Below are 22,034 nucleotides of genomic sequence, written 5' to 3'. Positions count from 1 at the left end.
GTCGGTAGTTTTCGGAAGTTATAGATAAACGCTAAAGAAAAGCATCAAGTGCCGGTTTAGGAAGGAGATCACGTTCTTTGAGCACTTTTAAGGTTTTGGTCTCTCACTTACTCTCGAATGCGATGAAAATAAATGTCTTGCTGTTCAACTTTTCCGATAATGGAAACAGATAATGACTTCTAAAGTATGACTTAAAAGAAGTTAGGTATTTGAGAAGCTATCATGGTTGATATGAGACCAGTTTCGTTTAGAAAAAAAGAGTAATATGCCCCAAACAGGGCACGTAAATCGCTATAAAATTGAGAAATAAACCAGAAAGTCCAGCTTGGCAAATTCATCCAGTGACATCAAGTATTGTAGAAGTTTATACTGAAAACCGGATCTCGAAAGCTAACACAAACGAAGCCACCAAATATCACAACTAACATGGAATCAGAGTCGAATAATTATAGCGCAAGTTTTTATTAGACCACAGACAAAGAACCACTTAATTTTGGCCTGCAAAATGTGAAATGAAGTTTATAATAACTCCGAAGTATTTTCTCAGAATATATGTATAACTGAATTATGAAATTATCAATGTGCCTCAAGAGCATCATATAAATTTTCTCAGGATCTCCCGAAGCCAATGTTGATTATTTGAGATATCTTGTCAAATATTATCTTGTGATTCTACACGTGAATGTGTTATCGAAAACCTCGCGCCTTTAGCTGGCGGTGTATCCAGTCAAAACAAACTAGTCAGCATCAGCTGTATAGTTAAGACAGTCATTTAGCGTTACAGTACTACCTCCATCCTGCATGTTAGTCCACCTAATAATTACACCTGCCTGCTGAAAGTAATATGACACAAACGAGCTATCTATCAAAGTATCTACGACTCTCACTTCCATCAGTGTGAAACCCCTGAAAATATCTTCGCTCACCCAAAATAACTGATTTGGACATATAAAAGCAGGCTTCAAGAGGATGTGAAAAGTAAGAGTACGAAGTATTATGCACACTACAAGTTTGATGTTAGATTATGTCATTCAACCCGGGGTATTTCGATCGTGCGCTACGATGCCGCGCGATATCATTACTTTGCAGCTAGGACAATGTGGGAATCAAAGTATGTTTCTTTTAAAGACATACTGTCATTTTCTTCCGACGTTTTACTTGTTTATGAGTCTCAAATACGTTTTTTGGCAAAACAACGCTTACCACATGTTGAAATGTTTTCGAGTATAAGTAGCTAATCTATTTTGCCGCAACTTACCTTTGTTTTAAGAAAGCGAGATAAGTATTTAACTTTGTTTTACGGATCACCAGTAGCTTCGCCTATGATATACGACTTTTCTCATAGTATACTGAGCAAGTACATACGGTTAACTGGCTTGTTAGTGAAGAATCATCGCGGGTTGTCTTTTTGATGTCTGTCACGTCTCTAAGTGTCGATATAGCTTCAATAACTCGTAAGGCTCTCCGATGAGACTATAATTCATGTACGGCCTTTGAACGACGCTAGACTAACCCTCAGAGTGTCCACCTAATAACTAGCACCAAACGAGGGTTATAAACCTGTGAGGAATTCGAATTATGATTTGCAGTTGATGATTAAGGTTAAGAATTATATTTAGGGTTTTCATCATGAACTGACAGCTGTAATGCCAAAACTTCATATAGCCAAATTGATGAATGAACTTCGCTCCAAAATCCGAGACCTGTTATCTTATGTGTGATTGTTTCGTCCATAAATTTTAGTCTCGCCGGCTCTTCAAACTGTTCACAACAGTTTACGTGACTCCAGTTTCTTGATAGTGTACTCTAGCATCACTAAACATCTTGCCTTACTTGTGATTCTTTCCGAAAAAAATGGGTCAAGGATATTTAAACATTAAAACACTTGTGGGAATAATAGTCGATATGGATCGCCTCTGCTGGAACTCATATCTGAAATCGTCGTTTATGTTTTCGAATAAATGTATGCCTGGTCATTCACAAAGGTATAATCATGTGAAACAGAAAAAGAAATAAAACTGAAGGTATCCTTAAACACCCCTCTACATTCACATAAATGGCGTCTTTTTAATTACCTTTTACCACGCATAAACTTTTGTTTCAATCTGTATCATGCTATTGATTTCATAATTAACCTCGTTGAAATCCCGCCGTATGCCTTGGTAATGTATATTTAAGTTCAGATTGTTTTAAACTCACTCCTCCCTACACCGAAAAGCTTAATCAAGCTATCAAATAATACTATGCCAAGTTTCTGATTCCAACCAAATAGTTGGACGGACGAGACTGCTGTCCAGTCGGGTGAATATTCTTTCAACAAATAAAAATCGTTCATATACCTGGTGTCCAATCGAGATATCATGATGACACTTAGTAGTTAACTATCTTAAAGATATAATGATCAGTGCAAGCATCATGACTGTAGTAGTTCCATTCGTATCGGTTTTTAAGTGGGATATTTTGTTAAACTATTCATGTTTCTTGTGTCCGGACAGTACAACTTAAAATGTCACTATAGATACATCCGACAAGGTTTCTTTATCTCGTCTAATCGTACGAGACTATGTCAAGCTGACACTTTAAAATGTCTTTACCTCCCTAGTCCATCAACTGTATGTTTCGCTTAGTTTTCGGGAGTTACGAAAATTACTACATCAATCGCAACGCAGTAAGTAATGACTTACCCTTATACTACAGTCAGCGCTAAGGAAAAATAAGTCTAACTCTCTGATATGGGTTGTTTTTAACTCAACAGACTTATCCGCCTCTGATTATAGCTTTTAAACTGGACCACTGGAATACATAAGCTCTTTGGTACAAAGTCACTCAATCGTCTGTAAAAAATCTTATGGTTGCGTTTTGTATTATACACTGGTTGCTCCCTAAATTATTGAATTCGCATTACTGAAGTGATACCCAAAAGTAATGAGTTAGGTTTCGAAGTCAGCTGATTATAACAATCAATAATTTAGTTAGGATGCTTCGACTAAATGTGTTACTCTGAATGAAATATAAATTTAGTCCCTTAATTTTTCATCGGAACCGTAAAGAATTCTCAGATATTTTTAGCTGCAGCAAATAAAAATAAACTGCCCAAAATAATTGTAGTAGGAGTGGTGTCTGAGGTTTCTAAACAAAGCAAGTACCAAAAGGTGCAGTGTATCAGTTGTGCAACTTATGTTACCACATACTTAGTTTATAGGCTGTGGAAATGCATGTAAAAGATAATAATCGAAGCTAATAAATCTTACCAGTTGAGCAAGTGCTAAAGCCTGTTTGATTAACTGTATTGTGTGTATTAAAATTGGAAAATGTTCAAGATTATCACATTAATTACTGAAACTAAAAATATCTACTTTTGGTATGGTCTTAGTAGGTCCATCTCTTTATGAACATCATTACAAGCAGTCAGTGACTTTATTATCTTTCATGTAATTTTTGCCTGTTCATTTTCTCTGTATCGCCAAAATGTTAGTTGGGATGGAGTTTTGGAAGCAGCTGTGTGCTGAACATGGAATCAGTCCTGAAGGTACACTTGAAGAATTCGCAACAAGTGATGCTGATCGCAAAGATGTCTTTTTCTACCAAGTAAGTAAGAAATTTCCACACAAGTAGCTTGCATACTTTTTCAATCATCCATTACTTCCTTAGTTACTCGGACATTGTTTTAGGTTACATAAATTAAGTCATTTGTTTTCTTCACCCTATGGCTCACTGGTTCCCGCTTTTAACAAGTTATTCATAGTTTTCATACCTGTCATTACATAGTTTTGGCAGGTGAGTGGTATCCCTAGGCTATATATATCGTAACTTTTTGCTGTAGAGAGTTTATCGACACCAAAATGCACCTTTTTTGTCAATCATTCACTGATGCTTCGGGTAAATGTATGTTTTTGTTAATCTTTCGAGAGCACCAATTTTACTTCTGGATACTAAACACTAAATGCTTGAGCGGTTTTTGATATCGTGTGGTAGGGTGATACTTTCACAAGCTCGAGGCTAAGAAAAGTTTCCCGAGTAACAAATTAAAACCTCTAGTGTTATCCACAAAGCACTACAAACCAGAAAGTTAGAGTATAAGTATTCTTCTCCCAGTTAGATGTTTCAACGAATAGATTTTGTTGTGTAAACAAATTTATTATGGGCACTCCCTCACAGAGCATTTCAAGTATAATTCTCGCCCATTAAAGTTTGTTAGGAAACAATGTCCATTAGTATTTAACGTATCGATTGTGTTCAGCTCTATAGTATGCATGACCCCAACGAACCTGAAATTTTCACCTCGAAGCGTTTACTTTCACACGTCATTCAACCTCCTTGATGATGGAACTAACTGGCAACTCAGATGCAAGTAGTGAAATCTCTATACTTGTAGTGTAATGTTTTTCTTATTTCTACACGATCTCTTTAGGAAAATGACTTCGATTTTTGTTCAATCATAATTTCTGTCTCAATTCAGATTTTACTATTTTCCCTGAGTTTGCCCATGTACTTTAAAATATCTCAGCTAGGCACTCAATGGTTTCAGTTTTCTCAGATATCCCACATTACTGAGCAAACGTATATCGGTTGGTCATACGTATAACCTTTAAAAGGGGTTGTTAGTCCAGTTAGATCAACCAGTAACCAAACCATTATCGTTTGGAAGTTCCAAAATGTGCCAAAATAACGAGTAACTACTTTAAGGGGACTACTCATGTATAACTGACTATAGTAGGAAAAATAATATGTATTTTCGTGTCTAAGATTTTTCACAGAATTTAACCATTTTCATGTTTCTTATAAAGGCAGATGATGCTCATTATATTCCTCGTGCTGTGCTACTGGACTTAGAACCACGTGTAATCAATACAATATTATCTTCGCCTTACGCTCGACTTTACAATCCAGAAAATGTATATTTATCTAAACATGGAGGTGGTGCCGGTAATAATTGGGCAGCTGGATTTACACAAGGTGAAAAACTGGAGGAAGAAGTGTTTGATATTATTGATCGTGAAGCCGAAGGAAGTGATAGCTTAGAGGTGATAAAGTTTAATTGGAACTAGTTAACCTTTCACTTCGATTATCAAGCATTTTATCAGTTATTTAATCAGTAATTTTATAAATCCTTACTCCTTTCTATATGAATTAAAATACTATTTATTTATTATTTATTTGAACACATAAACATTGGTACAAGGGGGCACCAAATACATACGCGCCACACAATAACAATGAGACCAGTAGTAATTATCATTCATTTATGTGAGGGCTGTGATACTGCCCGGGTGCCCAAACAGAAGTAGGTGGTTTTCTCAGGGGGCCACACCCGGAGCCTTTGACCTGGAGATCTAATCCACAAGACAGTGGAGCAACGTTAGGAGATACAGTCCCATAGTAGCCGGCGACCAACATTAGGTTACTGGATTTTTGCGACAAGAAGTGTTAAGTGCACTTACTAAGGGTTTCCGAGAGCACTTTACATTGATTGTTTATTTATTACCCTACATAACTACCTGTTATCAACCTCCTGTAGCTACTACCGTGCTACGCATGTAGTGGACGAATAACTTAGGTAGAGAAGACGAATTTATTTTTTAATGCAGAATTACAGAGTGCTTTCGTAAAATATAAAAACCATACATTAAACACATAATTTGCACATCTTCCATCAGTTGTATTTTACATGCTTCATGACTCTTTTAATTCTGTTGTTATTACGATTACTTTCTGTTCTCTTCAATTGAATCCTCTCAATCCTGTGCTGGCATGCATTTCACTTCCGATTAGTGCTACATACTACTTATATCTGTCAACATAAGTAGCATACACAACACGCACAACAATTTTTTCCCTGCTTGGGTATTTATCATTGGTTAAAATAAAAGTATATTGAGTAAAGTTTCGTGGCAACCAGATAAAGATCTAGCATTATTTCACAATTTTTCTGATCGTTCATTTGAGCTTCGTACATCTATCTGGAGTCTGGGAAATACCATGAACCAGTGGTTCGTGACCCTTCAGTGAGATAACAGAAAACCGTTTATAGTAACGGCTTTATTTATTTTTACTTTATGAACGCATCATTTTATAGCCATTTCGTTCTGCCAACTCATTCTTCCCACAACCCACTTTACCATTTTTCTTAGATTTCCTCTGTTACAAAGAGTAAAAACCAAACCTCTTCGCTGTCATGAACAGTTTTATGTTATCTTATCATTTTTGGGAAGTTCGCGAACATTTCATCCGTTAAATATCCCAGTTATTAAGAGGTAAATGACTCTAGTTTACCCGTCTGACGTCCAATCTTTCAGCACTCTTAAGCTCAAAAATAAGAGATAATGTCGATTATTTGATTTAAATCCTTATTCCGAAGTCAGTAATTTGCAAAACTCTGGCTTTATTTACATAGATCCTAGAAGAGTTGCCAAAATATAGTTATTATTTACGTACTGAAATGGTCGGAGATTTGTAGATAACTCTGTTCAGCATGATATATAATTACACTGTACGTGAAATCTCAACTCCATAGTCAAATGCTTCAATTATACAGCCAGTATTATCGTAAGGAGTTCAATATACTATAGTGCAATTCTTCTAGACATGTCTTTAGCAATGTGAATTCTTCATTGAAGAAACACTGTCCCTATTTTGTATCCCTACATACTTTTTATTAAGCTTAACAGTTTGTTGTGTGTATTAGTTAAGCATTAGGTCTCTTAATGCCACCATATGTATTCACACTTCCAAAAGTAATTAAATTGTTAGTTTATATCCTGTATATATTGAATACTAATGTACTACTTTTTTTCTAACAAGGGCTTCGTAATGACTCATTCTATCGCTGGAGGAACAGGGTCTGGGATGGGTTCATTTATTCTTGAACGTCTGAATTCACACTTCCCCAAAAAACTTATTCAAACGTATTCAGTATTCCCAAATTTAGAAGAAACTAGTGATGTTGTTGTTCAGCCTTATAACAGTTTGTTAACACTTAAACGTCTAACTTTGAATGCTGATTGTGTGGTGAGTCCTCGTATTACACATAAAACTATGTGATGATTTTTGCATAAATTTTATATATTCTATACCTTTCACCGAAAAAATGTACCAGTTTCAATCTGGAGATTATCTCTGGTACTCCAACTTTACCGTATGATGGATACACCTAACAACTAGTTTGAATTAATTAGCCTAAGTAAAAAGATACTTGAACTAAAAACTATATGAAGAGAAAATAACATCTAAAGTTCATTTGTATTTAGACTGGGATCACTACTAACCGGTTTGTTTGTTTCCACTTTACTATGCAGTACATCTTTTGTTGAAATCATTTACATATATCCTTGTATCCAACCACAACGCATTTTATAGTTGTAATATCTTTCCCCGTAGGTAATAACAGCTTTGACATCGTAAAAGTAGTAAGTTTTCTTATTTGAATTAATCCCTTAAAAACGATCTGCTAAGAGAATATATCATAATGTCATTGAAAACATTGGTTAACTTTATTTGAACAGTTACTCTCACTACACTTAAAATATTTTTGTTTCATTCCTATTTTATCTAATAGTGATAATAAAACTTTTCCCATCATTGTCCTCATATAAATTATTTAAGCATGAAATCGTGTAAAAATAAGAATTAATTTTAAGACAAATAGGGTTTAGCGTTTCTCTTATATTTCTCTTAGTTATATAACCACCAGGTATGTGTACAGTAAATTTATGTAGTCGTGATTATCAAAAATATCTCTAACAAATGCTTATATGTTGTTCAATTATTCACAAGTATATTCTACTTGTTTAGATATTCCCAGATTGCTAACGTAAGCGTCAATGTGTTAGTAGATCACTACTCATTAATATAATATAGATAAATTAGTCATTACACACGTTGCAATACAAGCTAGTGACTGCTTTGCATTGTTAAAAAAAACATAAATTATTGAGATTAAGAACATATAGTTCACTTTTGTAGAAATTTACGGTCTCATTTCTGAGTAACGAACTGGTTTGATTATACACACTACTGATTATCTGTAGAGCAAAACAAAACATGATCTAATCGTTCCCTAATCTTCATTAACTTCCTGCTAATATAGACTTGTACTAAACATTGTTTGCAATTTTGTTGTATCCTTTGTTTAACAATACATTAAGAGTTCATTATTTTGTAAAATACTGTCAATTGACTGATTTGTGAATTTTAAGTAAACTTATCTTCACCTCGTTCAAAAGAATGATAGGTTATTGACGCTAATTATATCCCATAGTTTCTGCCATCAATGTTTCACAAGCTTTCACGGCATAATCTAATAATTGAAAAACATCAACACAATGACGTGCGAAAAAAAACTAATTTTTATCATAGTTGAAAGTGTGAGTCAATTGAAGCCAGACCACCAGGGAAAACCTGGAAGCATTGGACGGCCGTTTCGTCATATTGTGGGACTCCTCATCAGTGCGCATCCACGACCTCGCCTCCTGAGATTCGAACCCAGAACCTACCAGTCTCGCGCCAGAGAATTTCCAGGTTTTCCATTGTGGTCTAGCTTCAATTGACTCACGCTTCAACTATGAAAATACTAAATCTCCACAAAAACCCCTTCTGATAATAATTTTTTATCAGTTATTTATCGTTTCTTACTGACAAAACGTGAAAACAGTTAATTATTTTGATTTACTGCTAAACATTCATATTATATATGGTTCACTGACAGTGTTCTGTTTACAATTATCATGTTTATTAAACGTATGATGTTATCAGTCAGTGGAATGTATTAACACCTGTAAACCTATCTTTTTAAATCTTTGTTTTTTCACAGGTTGTTCTAGATAATACTGCTCTGCATCGTATAGCTACTGATCGTTTACATATTGAGAATCCATCATTTGCACAAATCAATCAGCTGGTAGGTATCATTAACATGAAAGTGATCATCTGTATATTTGAATTTCTTATGTCTATTTGATGTCAACAATGATACTTGCCTTTGTAGGGTCAGTGATCATGTTATAACCACTACAAATTTTTTCGAAGAATCCCAGATTGTAATTAAACTGAATTTTATCCAACGCTGTTGCGATTTGATAGGGTGGACTTATAAAATCTTGTTTACCTCTTAATGGTTTGTAAACAATTTGAATTTGTTACACTAGAAGTATGTTTTACTTTTTACAGCATGTTAAAGGAATCACTTTGGGTAGACTTACGGTCAACCACTCAGATTATTCAATTTGTGTCCATCGTGTTAATATGTTAGCTAACAGATTTACTAGTAGTGAAAGTATTTCTTTTCCAGCCAGCAAAATCACATTTTCAATCTAAAAAAAAGTTACTTCTCAATTAAGTTGATGAATATAATTAAATTGTATCTAAACGTCCAGCCGACTTCACATAGATTATCTCGGCTGAAACATGGAAAGACTCAGTGATTTAAACAGTAACTGAACTGTTTACTGGGAGAGTTAAATTAAGTCAACCAAATAGATACGTGTTTTGACATTTTTGGACATATTAGCTCTTCATAATAATTGTAGTAGTTGTTGTGACAATTCTGTAAACAAGATGACTCGTGGAAGACTCGATTGTTGATGAATAAGTTGGGAACCAATGAACATGCATGTTATGCTAATCATATATTGCCAAAGTTACCTCGAGAGTTCAGTTTCTAGGAGACAGTAACACAATTGTCAGAGATATTCGGTGAATCCTCCTCACTGTTTAGTATTCGATATCAGTGTCTAAATTTGGGGAAACGTGAAGCCGATGAATATGGTGCTCTGGCAGATGTCATTAAAAGAGAGTGTGAACGGTTCAAGTTACGCTTATTGGCAGAAGACCAATTTAAATGCCTAATATTCATCAAAGCTCTTCAATCACCGCAAGATGCTGAGATCAGGACTAGACTTTTAACTCGCCTAAATCAAGATCCAAACGTCACACTCAGGACACTGACAGATGAGTGTAAACAGCTACAAAACATCAGACACGACTATGAGTTAATTGAACAGGTAAATCCGAGTTTAATATGCAGAAGTGTCAATGCTATTACTAGGTTAAAAGTTCAGAAGCCGATAACAACTCGTAACAAACCAACGAGTGCCCGTTGGTTATGTGGTGATTGGCACTATGTACGATTCTGTCCATTTAAGCAGCATAAATGTCAGATATGCAGCAGACGTGAACATAAAAAAGACCATTGTCCACTGGATCGTACGTCCCAGTTCAAAAAGAAGTATAAACGTCCTCGACATGTGAAATAAACCGAGTCTAAGTCTCTTTCTCTGGTAGCAGTCTTTCAAACAGACTATAACATTCGGAGAAAGTATGTTACTATCCTGATAAACGGTATATTAGCTCGTCTTCAAATTGATACGGCATCAGATATCACCCTAGTGTCCAGAGAAACCTATAACTTGTCGGGAAAACCGCCAATAAAGCCATCGAAGAAAACGGCTAAAAACGCATCTGAAGGTGTACTAAAACTAAGTGGTGAATTACAGTGTGGATTTTCCTTCAATGGAAATAACTGTAGAGGAACGTGCTATCTGACTGAACGGCCAAACCTTGATCTTCTTGGTCTAGATATGTTAGAAAAAACTTGGAATAATGAATATGCACGATAACAGTGTCTGCAATGTGTTATGTTCATCATTGGACACTCCAGTACTCGCAAAGAAGACAGGTCTAGCTGACGCTTTCGCTCAATTAATTGGAGTTCAACACCCTAAACCAGAAGACATAATCATTGCCTCCGCAGCAGTAGGTCCAGAAATACGGAGTATAGCAGCAGAGGCCATTCGGAACACTCCAGTGTCTTCAGATGAAGTCAGAGGAGAAACTCTTCGAAATCCAGTCCTACAAAAAGTTAGAAAGTTCCGCCTAGAAGAGTGGCCCTCGAATATCAGCTCCACAGAGCTCCAACATTTTTACCAGCGTAGACTCTCTCAATTATCGAAGACTGTCTGCTGTGTGCCAAACGTCTCATAATCCCTAAGAAGCTGCGACCAACAGTGCTCGATCAGTCACACGCAGGACATCCAGGAATAAATCGCACGAAGTTATGTATACTGGCCGCATTTAGACACCCAACTGGAGCAGCTATCTCGTTCGTATACTAAATGTGCATTGGCAACAAAAGCACCACGAAAAGCAGAGCTTCAGTTATAGCCGATACCACACTCACCGTAGCAGCGTATACACTTTGACTTTGCGGGTCCACTACATGGACACGTTTACCTTCTTGTAGTCGATGCATACAGCAAATGGCCTTAAATTTTTCCCATGGAACATCCAACTGCAAGCTGTACAGTCAAAAAGCTACGTCAACTATTCAGTGGTTTCGAGGTCCCAGAATTGATAGTTAGCGACAATGGAACACAATTTACGTCTGCTATCTTCTCAGAAGTTTGTCGGCAGAACGGAATCAATCATGTTCGAATACCTCCATTCCATCCCCAATCCAATGGTCAAGTGAGACGCTTTGTTAATACATTTTTAAATGCTCTGAAGAAATCTAAAGAGGAGGGTACCACCGAAGAGATCTTAGAGAGGTTCCTGCTTATTTATCGCTCTACACCGAACCCTCAGACGATTAAAGGGTCTCTCCAGCAGAAGCTGTACTTGGCAGAAAAATATGAACACAATTCGATGTCGTCCATCTGACACCAGCTCTAGGGCCTCAACGAAATGTATCGATGGAGAAGCAGTTCAATCTACACTACGGCACACAAAGATGATTGTTCACGGTGGGTCAAAAAGTACTTGCTATGGACTATCGTGGAAAACATCCTACATGGACATCTGGTCGAATCGTGAGAAAGAAATGGAACGTGGTTTATAAGGTGTCAGTTGGATCAAAAGTTTGGATACGTCATGCTAACCAATTGAAAGCAACTTCGATATCCAGCAACAAGGCTCGGCATCGAATACCTCTTGACATCCTGCTAGACACCTTTGAAATTGAAACGCCCGGAACAGACATGTCAGTTTCTGTGCAAGCGAAGAGTGATATAACTTCCTTATTTCCTAGATGATGGACAAATAGAAAACAGGCCAGTCACTCGGTTGCAGCCGAACCCTAGCACCAGATCCTACGAATCTGCTCAAAGGGGAGGTGTTAGCCGGACATAGATTGGTTTAAAGCATGTTCCATGCACGATCGTGTCGGTGCACGCTGATTGGCCAATTCTTATCCAATCAGCGCTAGTCGATGCTTGGGAAAGACTTTAGAATCTTCTCATGTAAAAACTATAAATATACTAACGTATTTCTTATTGCGCTTCTTACTTCCATCTACCCTTGTTATTTGTAATATAATTTCTTCCTGTTCAACCGTGTTCTGACTTGGGGACTTGTCGAGTGAATTGGTGTCCAACAATACTAAGCAATAGGAATAGCTGGGTCGTAATAAGAGAATTTATAACAAAGTCCTATTGACTAAATTACTTTGTGGCTACTGTTTGAATGAGGTATTTGAAGATGATTGCTTTCTAAATGATCCATTTTGAATCCAGTTACTTATTCCAGTTATGTATGTCTCCATTCGAAGGCCAATTAAGATGTAGGTGCGGCGTTCAAAGCTTCTCCCTACTCCTCCTCATTATGTGTGTAAAGAGGGGTAGTTTTTGGAAAGAACTGGATAAAAAAATCCTTAGGGCATTGTAGCGATACGGGTGACATAAATTCATTTGTGAAAATGTTTTCTTATTATAACTAAACATTCTATCCCTATTATTTCATCCTGCATACTGTCTTGAAATTTCGTTACTTCAGCTGTTTTGTCCAGCTCTATGTTGTTTCAATTGGGTAATTTCCAAATTTCATCATAATTTTCTTTTTGTAAAGTAAATTCCATGATAAATACCACGAACTTTTCTTGTTGATAAAATTATTTCTGAAGAATGAAAGAAAATTCAGCAAAGAAAAGTTTCTTCTTGATAGCATCGTTTATTGAATCTGTATAATCGTATTTATAGTGATTCAAAAGATGTAATAATCCATTGAAAAATAGTAAAACCAGTATACCTTGAAGTGTTTGGACATTTAAAGTATCACAAGAAGATTGCGTAGGAGTCTAAATTTGATAGTAAAACTAGAATAATTTACGAGTGAGAAATGCGAAAAATAATTATCTACTCGATAAATATAAAGAACAGATTGGAAATGCGGAGGTAACAACAAGGACAACTGATTACTGATTTTTTTTCTTCAGACGAAATAAAAGGGTTATTAACGCCATCAACGAATGTGTAGTTGTACGTGTTGTTTTTGCACACAAAGTTCAGACTTGAATTGCTCAGGTCTTTGTAATTCATAGTTTTTTTCAATTCGCGCTCCCCTTCATCCAATTCCTTCGACTGTGCAAATTATTTTTAAAAATAATTCCAGTAAGGCTATATAAACAGATTTAAAGAGATATCCGTATACTGAGACATTGATTATTTTACGTTCTCCTTTGAAAGACGTTTCAAGTAATGTTCTGAGATGTGTTTGGAAAGTGTTCATTAAGTACGGTCAATATAACCTGTTCCACAAATGCAAGTGAAATCAAGGATGCACATTGATGTGTCCCAAAGCAGAACTTTATCCTTAACGCATCCATGAATGATAGGTCGGCTGGAGGAAGACAATACGAAACTTCGAGGAATAGAAGGTTTTTCTCAAATATTTTGAAATCCAGCTTTTCAATATTCCTGCAACAGTATCTTCCTTAAGTTCAATGTTCATAAAGAGTCTTCTTTAGTACTTCAGCTGTGGCTTCCGGTTATTGTCGATAACCATTTTCGACTAGTACTTCATCGAGTTTATTTTTGCGTTATCAATAAGTGATCAATGTTTCTCTTGTCTTTCTACTATGAATTAAGGTCTCCAAAGTGATGTCTGCAAGTACGGCTACACTTCGTTATCCAAGCTATATGAATAATGATTTAATTGGTTTAATAGCTCCATTGACTCCAACTCCACGATTACATTTCTTAATGACTGGTTATACTCCATTAACAACAGATACTGAAGTTCCGACTATTCGACGAACAACTGTATTCGATGTCATGAGACGTTTATTACAGCCAAAAAATATGATGGTCTCCACTCCAACACAGCGCGGTGTCAGTCATTGTTATGTTTCTATACTAAATATAATCCAAGGTAATTTTCTCTTTAATCATCATTAATCCGTTATTTACTTCGATGATTTTAATAGGATAGAAAAGATAAATGTTTCCCCTGTTTTCCAAATGCCCGAAAGTTTGTTTCTACTTGTTTGTAACTTTCATTGTAGCACCAGTGGACAATAATCCCCCGATATAGTACGCTTTTTAAAGATTTTTCTTCCTTTTTGAGGTTGTGAAACTTGATAGGCAGTAGAGAGAAGCGTTAAATAACTGTTTATTCTCACCAAAAGTTTTTTATTACACCATAGTAGTTTGTTTGGTAGGTATCAAACCTGGAGTAGTCCTCCATCTTGAACAAACTATGACACACAAACTGGTAAATCCCTGTAGAGTCGTGGTTGTGCTCCCTGCTGAGGGATTTCATAACATGATCAAATAGGATTGCAGTCCCCTACTTGCTTTTCAGCGGTTTTTCTACATGAAATCAATTTTTTTAAAGAACTACCTTTAAACCGGACAAATTACCTAACTAGGTTATAGTAAAATCTTCATTCTAACTTAAACTACAAGTGTTCGAAGTTTACTGAACGTGTTTTTCTAAAGTTCCAGTCGTATTCAATAAGATTACTAAGCCATTTATAAATAAAACCTGGTTTTAATTGTAGTGCGTTATCCAATATTTCTTACATACTCAATACGAATTAGGGTACAGAAATGTAATACTTTAAAAACCACTTTTGTGTTAAATTGAACTACTGTTTCTTTTCTATTGTTTCCATCTTTATCTGATAGAAACTTTTGTACGAAATGGAATTCACAATCTCTCTTCTGTGTCAAAATATTACTTTATTTAAGTTGTAATAATCAATACTTAAACTACATCTATAGCTACTTTCTATAAATTTCTTCAAATACCAATTATTGGTTAAGAAAAAGGCTTTATCTAGAAGTAATTGATTATTTGTATGCCTGCTTAGTTCAGTTTTTCCCGCATGTTAGAATTAGAATGCTATGTGCTTGTATAATGGTAATTCTATACTTGACAATTTATCCTATATATTTCTCCACGGGAGATCCTCAATATCTATTCCAGATAAAAAGTGGTTTTAAATGGTTAGCGAACATTGAATTGTGTAGAGGACTAAGGATTAAATACTGTGATTACATGATCGATTATTACAATATATAAAATCACTTATGAGGTCGCTCATCCTCTTCACTTTAATCAACTAATTTTTTTCGCCTGGATAATTATTTTTCTTTCTATGATCTGTCACTAAATCTTAACGATGGTATGGGTGTCTTACAATATGAAATTAAAATGTTAAGTTTCAATTAATAAACCTCGTACGTTCACTTAACTGTCATGTAACAATTTAATTACTCCAAATAACTGTTTGTCCCTTTTAAAATAGCTTATCAAATTGAATTAAACTTTAGCAAATGCTAAATACATGGTTTTGCAGCATGTCAATCCTGGCGGCATACTTCGCGAGTCAGCTTTTAACTATCTTGACCTGTCTTTTTCAGGAGAAGTCGATCCTACTGAAGTACATAAATCACTACAAAGGATTCGAGAACGCCGTATGGCTCAGTTTATACCTTGGGGTCCAGCTAGCATTCAAGTCGCTCTGTCTAGGCGATCTCCATATGTTCAGACACCACATCGTGTTAGTGGTCTTTTACTTGCAAATCATACAAGCATATCAACTGTAAGTGTTTATGCGTACTTATCTCTCGTTTTGTAGCTCTATATATTCACGTAAAAAATTCTTTATTCAGTTAATAGTCACGCACAAACTTTTCTGTTAGTCTCCCTGATTCTCAACAGTTCCCTTATTTATACAAGACTGTTATTAAAACTAACGTCAAACTGAACATTAAACACTAGTTTCTATTCTAAAAAGAATCATTTAATTACTAGTTACTAACTTTGAGATGGATTTCTAGAGTTCAAGTGTACATTCCCAATAAAGAAATCTGTGTATTTGCTTAGCCTTCATATGTTCCAAATACGGTAATCATAAATCTTCAATTAAAATAATATCCTCTTTGAACTCGAATAAAACAAGCTTTATATCTAGTTATTAGTCAGCCAGAGTCGATTATTGACTTATTGGCTAATTCTCTGGTCCTTCAACTGAACGAGTGCAGGTCTAAACCCTGCCTACTTCTGTCTGACCACCATGATCATAAACTCTCAAAGTTCACTACAAAATCTGTACTTGATAAATCAGTTACATCAGTCAAATATTTGATGTTCATTCTCTGCTTTCATTGGCAACCAAACAGTTTGATTTTATCCAAAATTCAACATCCTTCTTTATTTGATTAGTACAAAACATAACTTGGACACTAAATACTTGATTCAAATTTCCCAAAAGAATCTATTTTACCATAGGTTTTGGCTTTAAATGGTTGCCTAATTCACATATAATAGATTGTTCAAAAAGTTTCTATCTGAAATATCAATCCACTAGATACATGTTATAAAAAGTCTATTTTATTTACAACACAATAAAATACAATTAACATGTTTAACACTCTACTGATCATTTTTAGCACGTGGTTGTTTTACAAGTTAGAAAAATTTGTCAAATACACTGTTCTAATGTACGACCAAGCATGCTGAAATGGATTTAAAAATTCTAAGTATAAAATATTTTCAATAAAAATATAAATTGTACTAAATATGACTATCAGTTAAGTGTTGCCATCAAATTTTCTTTAGTTTATTTTCTGAAAATATATGTATAACATGGTTTATGTCACGCGACTGATCTTACTTAGACACCCATTGGAAAACAAAAAGTACTAAATAACTTCTTCGTTCTGGTATCAGACTCAGTAATAAACATTCATAACTCCGCTGGATATGAAACTCCAGGACCCTTAGGTTTCGTGAAAAGTGTTTAACCTTTAGTCCACAGAACCGACATCCAATGGTTTGGATGTCGAGTTTCAATCACTTCTCGATATCGCACAACCATCCTCTAATGTTATTGGCGGGTTGCCGCTTTTATTCGCTTGGTTTGTTTTTATTTTCTATTTACTTGAGTGGTCATTCCAATTAACCAGTCTATTTATCTTCTTCCTTTATCGTTTGCAGCTTTTTCTACGTACCTTAGCTCAGTATGATAAATTACGTACTCGTGGTGCTTTTATTGAACAATTTCGTAAGGAAGAAGTATTTCGTGATGATCCAGAATTAAAAGAATTTTCTGACAGTCGACAAGTTGTTCATAATTTAATTGAAGAACATAGTGCAGCAACTCGATCTGATTATATTCATTGGGGTGCTCAACGTGCTGCCGCAGTAGCTGCAACTCAAGCAGCGGCCGCGGCAGCTGCCAATCCAAACCCTTGAATTTCTTATAAGATTTTTTTGTACATCAATGTTTTTTTGGGTAAAAACTATTTAGTTACAAAAACCACATTTCATACTTTTCAAATGTGTCTCAACATTTTTTTAAATAGGTTTGTCTTTTTTAAAGAACCTTTAGTTTTTTTTTATATGGTTTTTGATTAAAAAAAAACGCTTCATTCTGAGCACTTTTAAACATATCAGTATTCACAGGTTGTTATGAAGATATAAATGTCCAAACCTGTTAACAATGCTAGAATTAAACAGTTTGATATCTCTACATACTTTTTCCTCTAAAATAGTAAGCAGCTTCAGTGCTAAGGTTCCTTTTTTTCTATACTATTTATGAGATCTACAATCGATTATGTAGTGTTGAGGAGTGAAATCTTAACACTATACTGTTTCTAATTGATTAACTTTAATCTAATATGATGTCAATGAATGAAGACTACCTTTGTTAGTACCCTGAGTTTAGTCGTCTTAGATATTCATGATCCCTAAAAATGTTTTAAATATCTAAAAATAAGATGAATAGTTATTTACTGTCGCGTATGCACAGTTGTCACGATTCTACTTAATTCCCCTGTCATCAAAAACCATGTTGCTGAACTACTGTGTTTAGTGCGACAAAACAATCTCAGTTGTTTGATACAAGCAGGAATCCTAACTTTCTTCCAGAAAATATTGATAATTACTACTGTTTGCTATATCTTATTAATTAAATCACTCTACACTTAAGAAACTGTGTTAATTGGCTCATCTAATTTGTTTACTCCAAATATTTCTACTGGCCACATCAGTGCAAAATGAGTACGAAAAAATAAAGTTGTGAACGTTGTTGTTGTTTCTCTTTAAATCGTTATTATCTTAAATCTGCACAGGATCAACAGATAGTCGAAAAGTCATGTTGATAATAATTAAACTGTTGTTTATGATCTGAAAATCAACTTGTAGTGAATAACTTGCCACAAAGTGCTTAGGGTATTCATGCTAACAATGTATCCGTTAGAAAGATGTTAGGCATTGGTACCATATATAAGTATAAATTAAATCTTTAGAATATACCATAACTCACTCATTTTATATAAAATAATTGTTTATGGTTTGAAGTTGTTGACCCATAGTTTTTATCACAGCAGAATCATTCTTGCGATACCCACTTATTTTTAGTTTTAGGGAGAGACTGACAAAAAGCTTAAAGACCTGAATAAGTGAGATCTTTGTGTAACAGCGAGATACCAGAGTGGTAGAAGGAAATATTACGCATAGACTATATGATTCGTGGAATTTAAAATATATAAGATAATTCTAAAACTCAAGATTTTAGTGTAAGCCACTTCTTCAGAGAATTTATTCAAAATTATCAAGATTTTAGGGAAGACAAGAAGTGAATGCATTTGCACCATTTAGGCCTGTAATGAATTGTATTACTCTATGTTCCTAACAATTTGTTGTGATAATTAAGACGACCCCAACCAGGTAGTCTGCACCTAACAACTCAGCTCAGTCCAACAGTCAATGACGTCATGGGCTTATGCCACGTTTCGATTTAGTCGCTAAAATTCCAGTTCGTCTGTATCACTATCTCTCAATCTAGTATTTCATAATCAAAACTGATGACTCTCCGTAACTCCTAATATTGTTATCGATTTGAGGGTTTGGTTAGTCCTACTTCTAATAGTTGAGATCGTGAATCAATTGAAGCTAGAACACCATGGAAAACCTCGCAGCACTGAACGGCCGTCTCGTCCTATTGTGGGACTCCTCAACAGTGCGCACCTACGATCCCGCCTCCTGAGATTCGAACCCAAAACCTATCAGTTTCACGAGCGAGCGCTTAACCTGCAGACCACTGAGCCGGCCGGCATACAACAGTGTTAATGTCTAACTTCAACCAATCCACCAAATTGAGCAACCGTTCACCATTGTTACTATCTCACAACAGACCTGATTGAACTCCACTGGTCACTGCTTCTCACTAGAACTCCAGGAAATACCTCTTGAAGTCAGTTACTAGTGAGTATATGTTGATGAATATAGGAAGGGAATTTGTAGATATTATATTAATTTCAATATTTCGGATCTCGCGAGGCGGGATCGTGGAAGCGCACTACTGAGAAGTCCCACCATAGGACGAAACGGCCGTGCAGTGCTTTCAGGTTTTCTATGGTGTTCTAGCTTCAATTGATTCATGATCTCAACTGTTAAAATTACTATAATATACACAAAACCATTTCTGATATTAATCCTATTTTCACTTCCGTTCTTTCCTTTTTGTGTATTGTACTATGCTACTCATTAATATTCAGTAGTTTACACGATGTCAATCATTTTTGGACATATCAAATAACTAGTACGTCGTTTTCTGGTAATTCAAAATATCTACATGAGTGATATTTAATCCACTTACTATTGTAACTGTATTCTCTTAACAGTTTTAAAAATATCTTCATCCTAATATTTTCATTGAACATATGTTTATTTATAACAGTTTCCATAATTCCCTAACGTAGTACTCTTTTCAGTTTGTCGATTGCCATCGTTGGGTTGATACATCTACTGGCAGTTACTTAGTTTACCGAACATTTCTTGTAAATAGTTCTTAGATAAATACTAAGGAAAATACCTTATCTTTGGTGCAGCTTGTCACGTATAAGCGATCTAAATACCTAATGAATCAAGATTTCTATAAGCCACTGATTTCGAACACTATTGATAATAATGGAGTATTTTAAAGCAATCTCGTTTTTTGGTTTCGATGTTTAGCGCATCATTCAGTCGCTTACTTTGAATCCTCTAGCAAACTTAACAGGTTAATTATGGTGAATAGTCTTCATGACATGAATTCTTTCCAATTTTGGGACCTTGAGTATACGGATGATATTGTCTTACTGTGCGAGCCATGCGATCCGCACTTAATCAGTTGGCAATCAGTGTCCTCAGGTACGGTATATGCTTTGCACCTTCAAAGTGCAAAGTACTCCTACAAGACTGGCAGGATTCTATTCCTGTACTCACCTTGGGTGGTGAGCAGGTTGAAGTAGTTGAGAAGTTCGTGTATCTAGCTACATAAGTGTTGGTGGTGGCTTGAGTGATGAGATCGATGCACGCATAGTGAAAGCCAGAGAGGCTTATGCCAATCTGGGCCATCTCTGGCGCCTTCGTGATGTCAGTCTGGCTGTAAAAGGTCGGATCTACAACGCGTTGGTGAGAGCAGTTTTACTCTATGCTTCTGAAACCTGGCCTCTCCGAGTTGAGGATGTTAGACGTCTCTCTGTGTTCGATCATCGTTGTCTCTGAAGGATTGCTGACATCCAGTGGCAACACCATGTTAGTAATGCAGAGGTTCGGCATCGTGTGTTCGGGCGCAGAGACGATAATCCAATTGGTGTCACCATTTTGAAACACTGACTTCGGTGGCTTGGACATGTTTTACGAATGTCGTCCCAGAGACTTCCACGTCGTGCATTATTTGCCGACTCTGGGACTGGTTGGAAAAAGCGGAGAGGAGGTCAGTGTATGACATGGTGTCGTGGCATGAAAGAAAGCTGCAAAGAGCTGGCTTATGTTGGTCCTTCACGACTCCCTGGCTGGGGTCCGAGAGATGGTGCAACACAGTGGCTAGAGACGTTATCAGATATGGCTCAGAATAGAAGCCAGTGGCGATCTTGCTGTAACCTTCTTTCCTTAACTGAAAGAGTTCCTCTGGCTGTACATTCAGTTTCCCCCATCATTACTCTTCTCTTTTTTTTCATTCTATTTTTTTCTTTTATATATACGCATCTTACCCCTTTCTCTTCCCATCCTCATTGTTTTGTGTGGCGCATATATATCTGGTGCCCCTTTGTACCAATATGCATGTGTTTAAATAAATAAACAAATAAATTTTGGGATATGAAGTTATTACTATGGGCGATGCTAAATATTTCAAGCTCATTAACAAGTAACTGTGGTCTTCCTTTGCTTTTAATCTCCATAACTATTGTCTTAAACTACTTAAATCATACTTTTACTCATATCAAAATTTTGAGTGATTTATTCTCAAAAGTTATTGCTGGGCCATTTATTTGTTAAGTGACAACCGCCTACGAGACTAGGTCAAATAAAAAAGAATCAACAGCTGGACAGATTAACCAACGTCAGATTTTATTCTCTTACGTTAACAGCAGTCAGTTTATTATTTCTTCATCGGACTTATAGCCGCGACAAATTATGTTGACTTTCATTCAGAAACCGATTCCTATGCTATTGGAATTATAGATTTGTTTCATTTCGATGTGGTGTTCATGTCTCAAGTAAACTTATAATCTAGTGAATAAGAACACGAGTGGGGATAATCGAATGTGTTTGTCACGAAATTACAGAATATCTCACTAAAATCTGACAACCATACAGTAAACAGATAATTTGCAAACTATCAATCAGTTGTCTCAATCTTGACTGCTCCTTCTGCAAATATCAGTCCACTGTCTCCGAATATTATTGTTCATGCATTTTCATACCAATTGCGTTTCGTTCCCGTTCTTTCCTTATCGATCTTCTACTGAAATACATTCTACGCTTGACCA

General features: G+C 35.8%; 1 protein-coding gene across 1 annotated transcript; it reads left to right on the top strand.

Moving 5' to 3' along the window:
* Positions 1-996: 996 nt before the first annotated feature.
* On the top strand, positions 997-17,651 carry Smp_034670 (putative tubulin gamma chain; the record flags this gene model as incomplete). The annotated part of the gene is made up of 8 exons (XM_018793607.1): positions 997-1,111; positions 3,476-3,588; positions 4,788-5,024; positions 6,802-7,008; positions 8,810-8,896; positions 13,854-14,136; positions 15,633-15,814; positions 17,212-17,651. The coding sequence occupies 8 exons, from the start codon at positions 997-999 to the stop codon at positions 17,467-17,469; spliced, it is 1,482 nt and encodes a 493-aa protein (XP_018648102.1). The 3' UTR covers positions 17,470-17,651.
* Positions 17,652-22,034: the final 4,383 nt, after the last annotated feature.

Source organism: Schistosoma mansoni, chromosome 1 (genome assembly GCF_000237925.1).
Source record: "Schistosoma mansoni strain Puerto Rico chromosome 1, complete genome".
Lineage (NCBI taxonomy): Eukaryota > Metazoa > Platyhelminthes > Trematoda > Strigeidida > Schistosomatidae > Schistosoma > Schistosoma mansoni.
The sequence above is the reverse complement of the archived record's forward strand: the minus strand, read 5'-3'. Positions and strand labels throughout refer to the sequence as shown.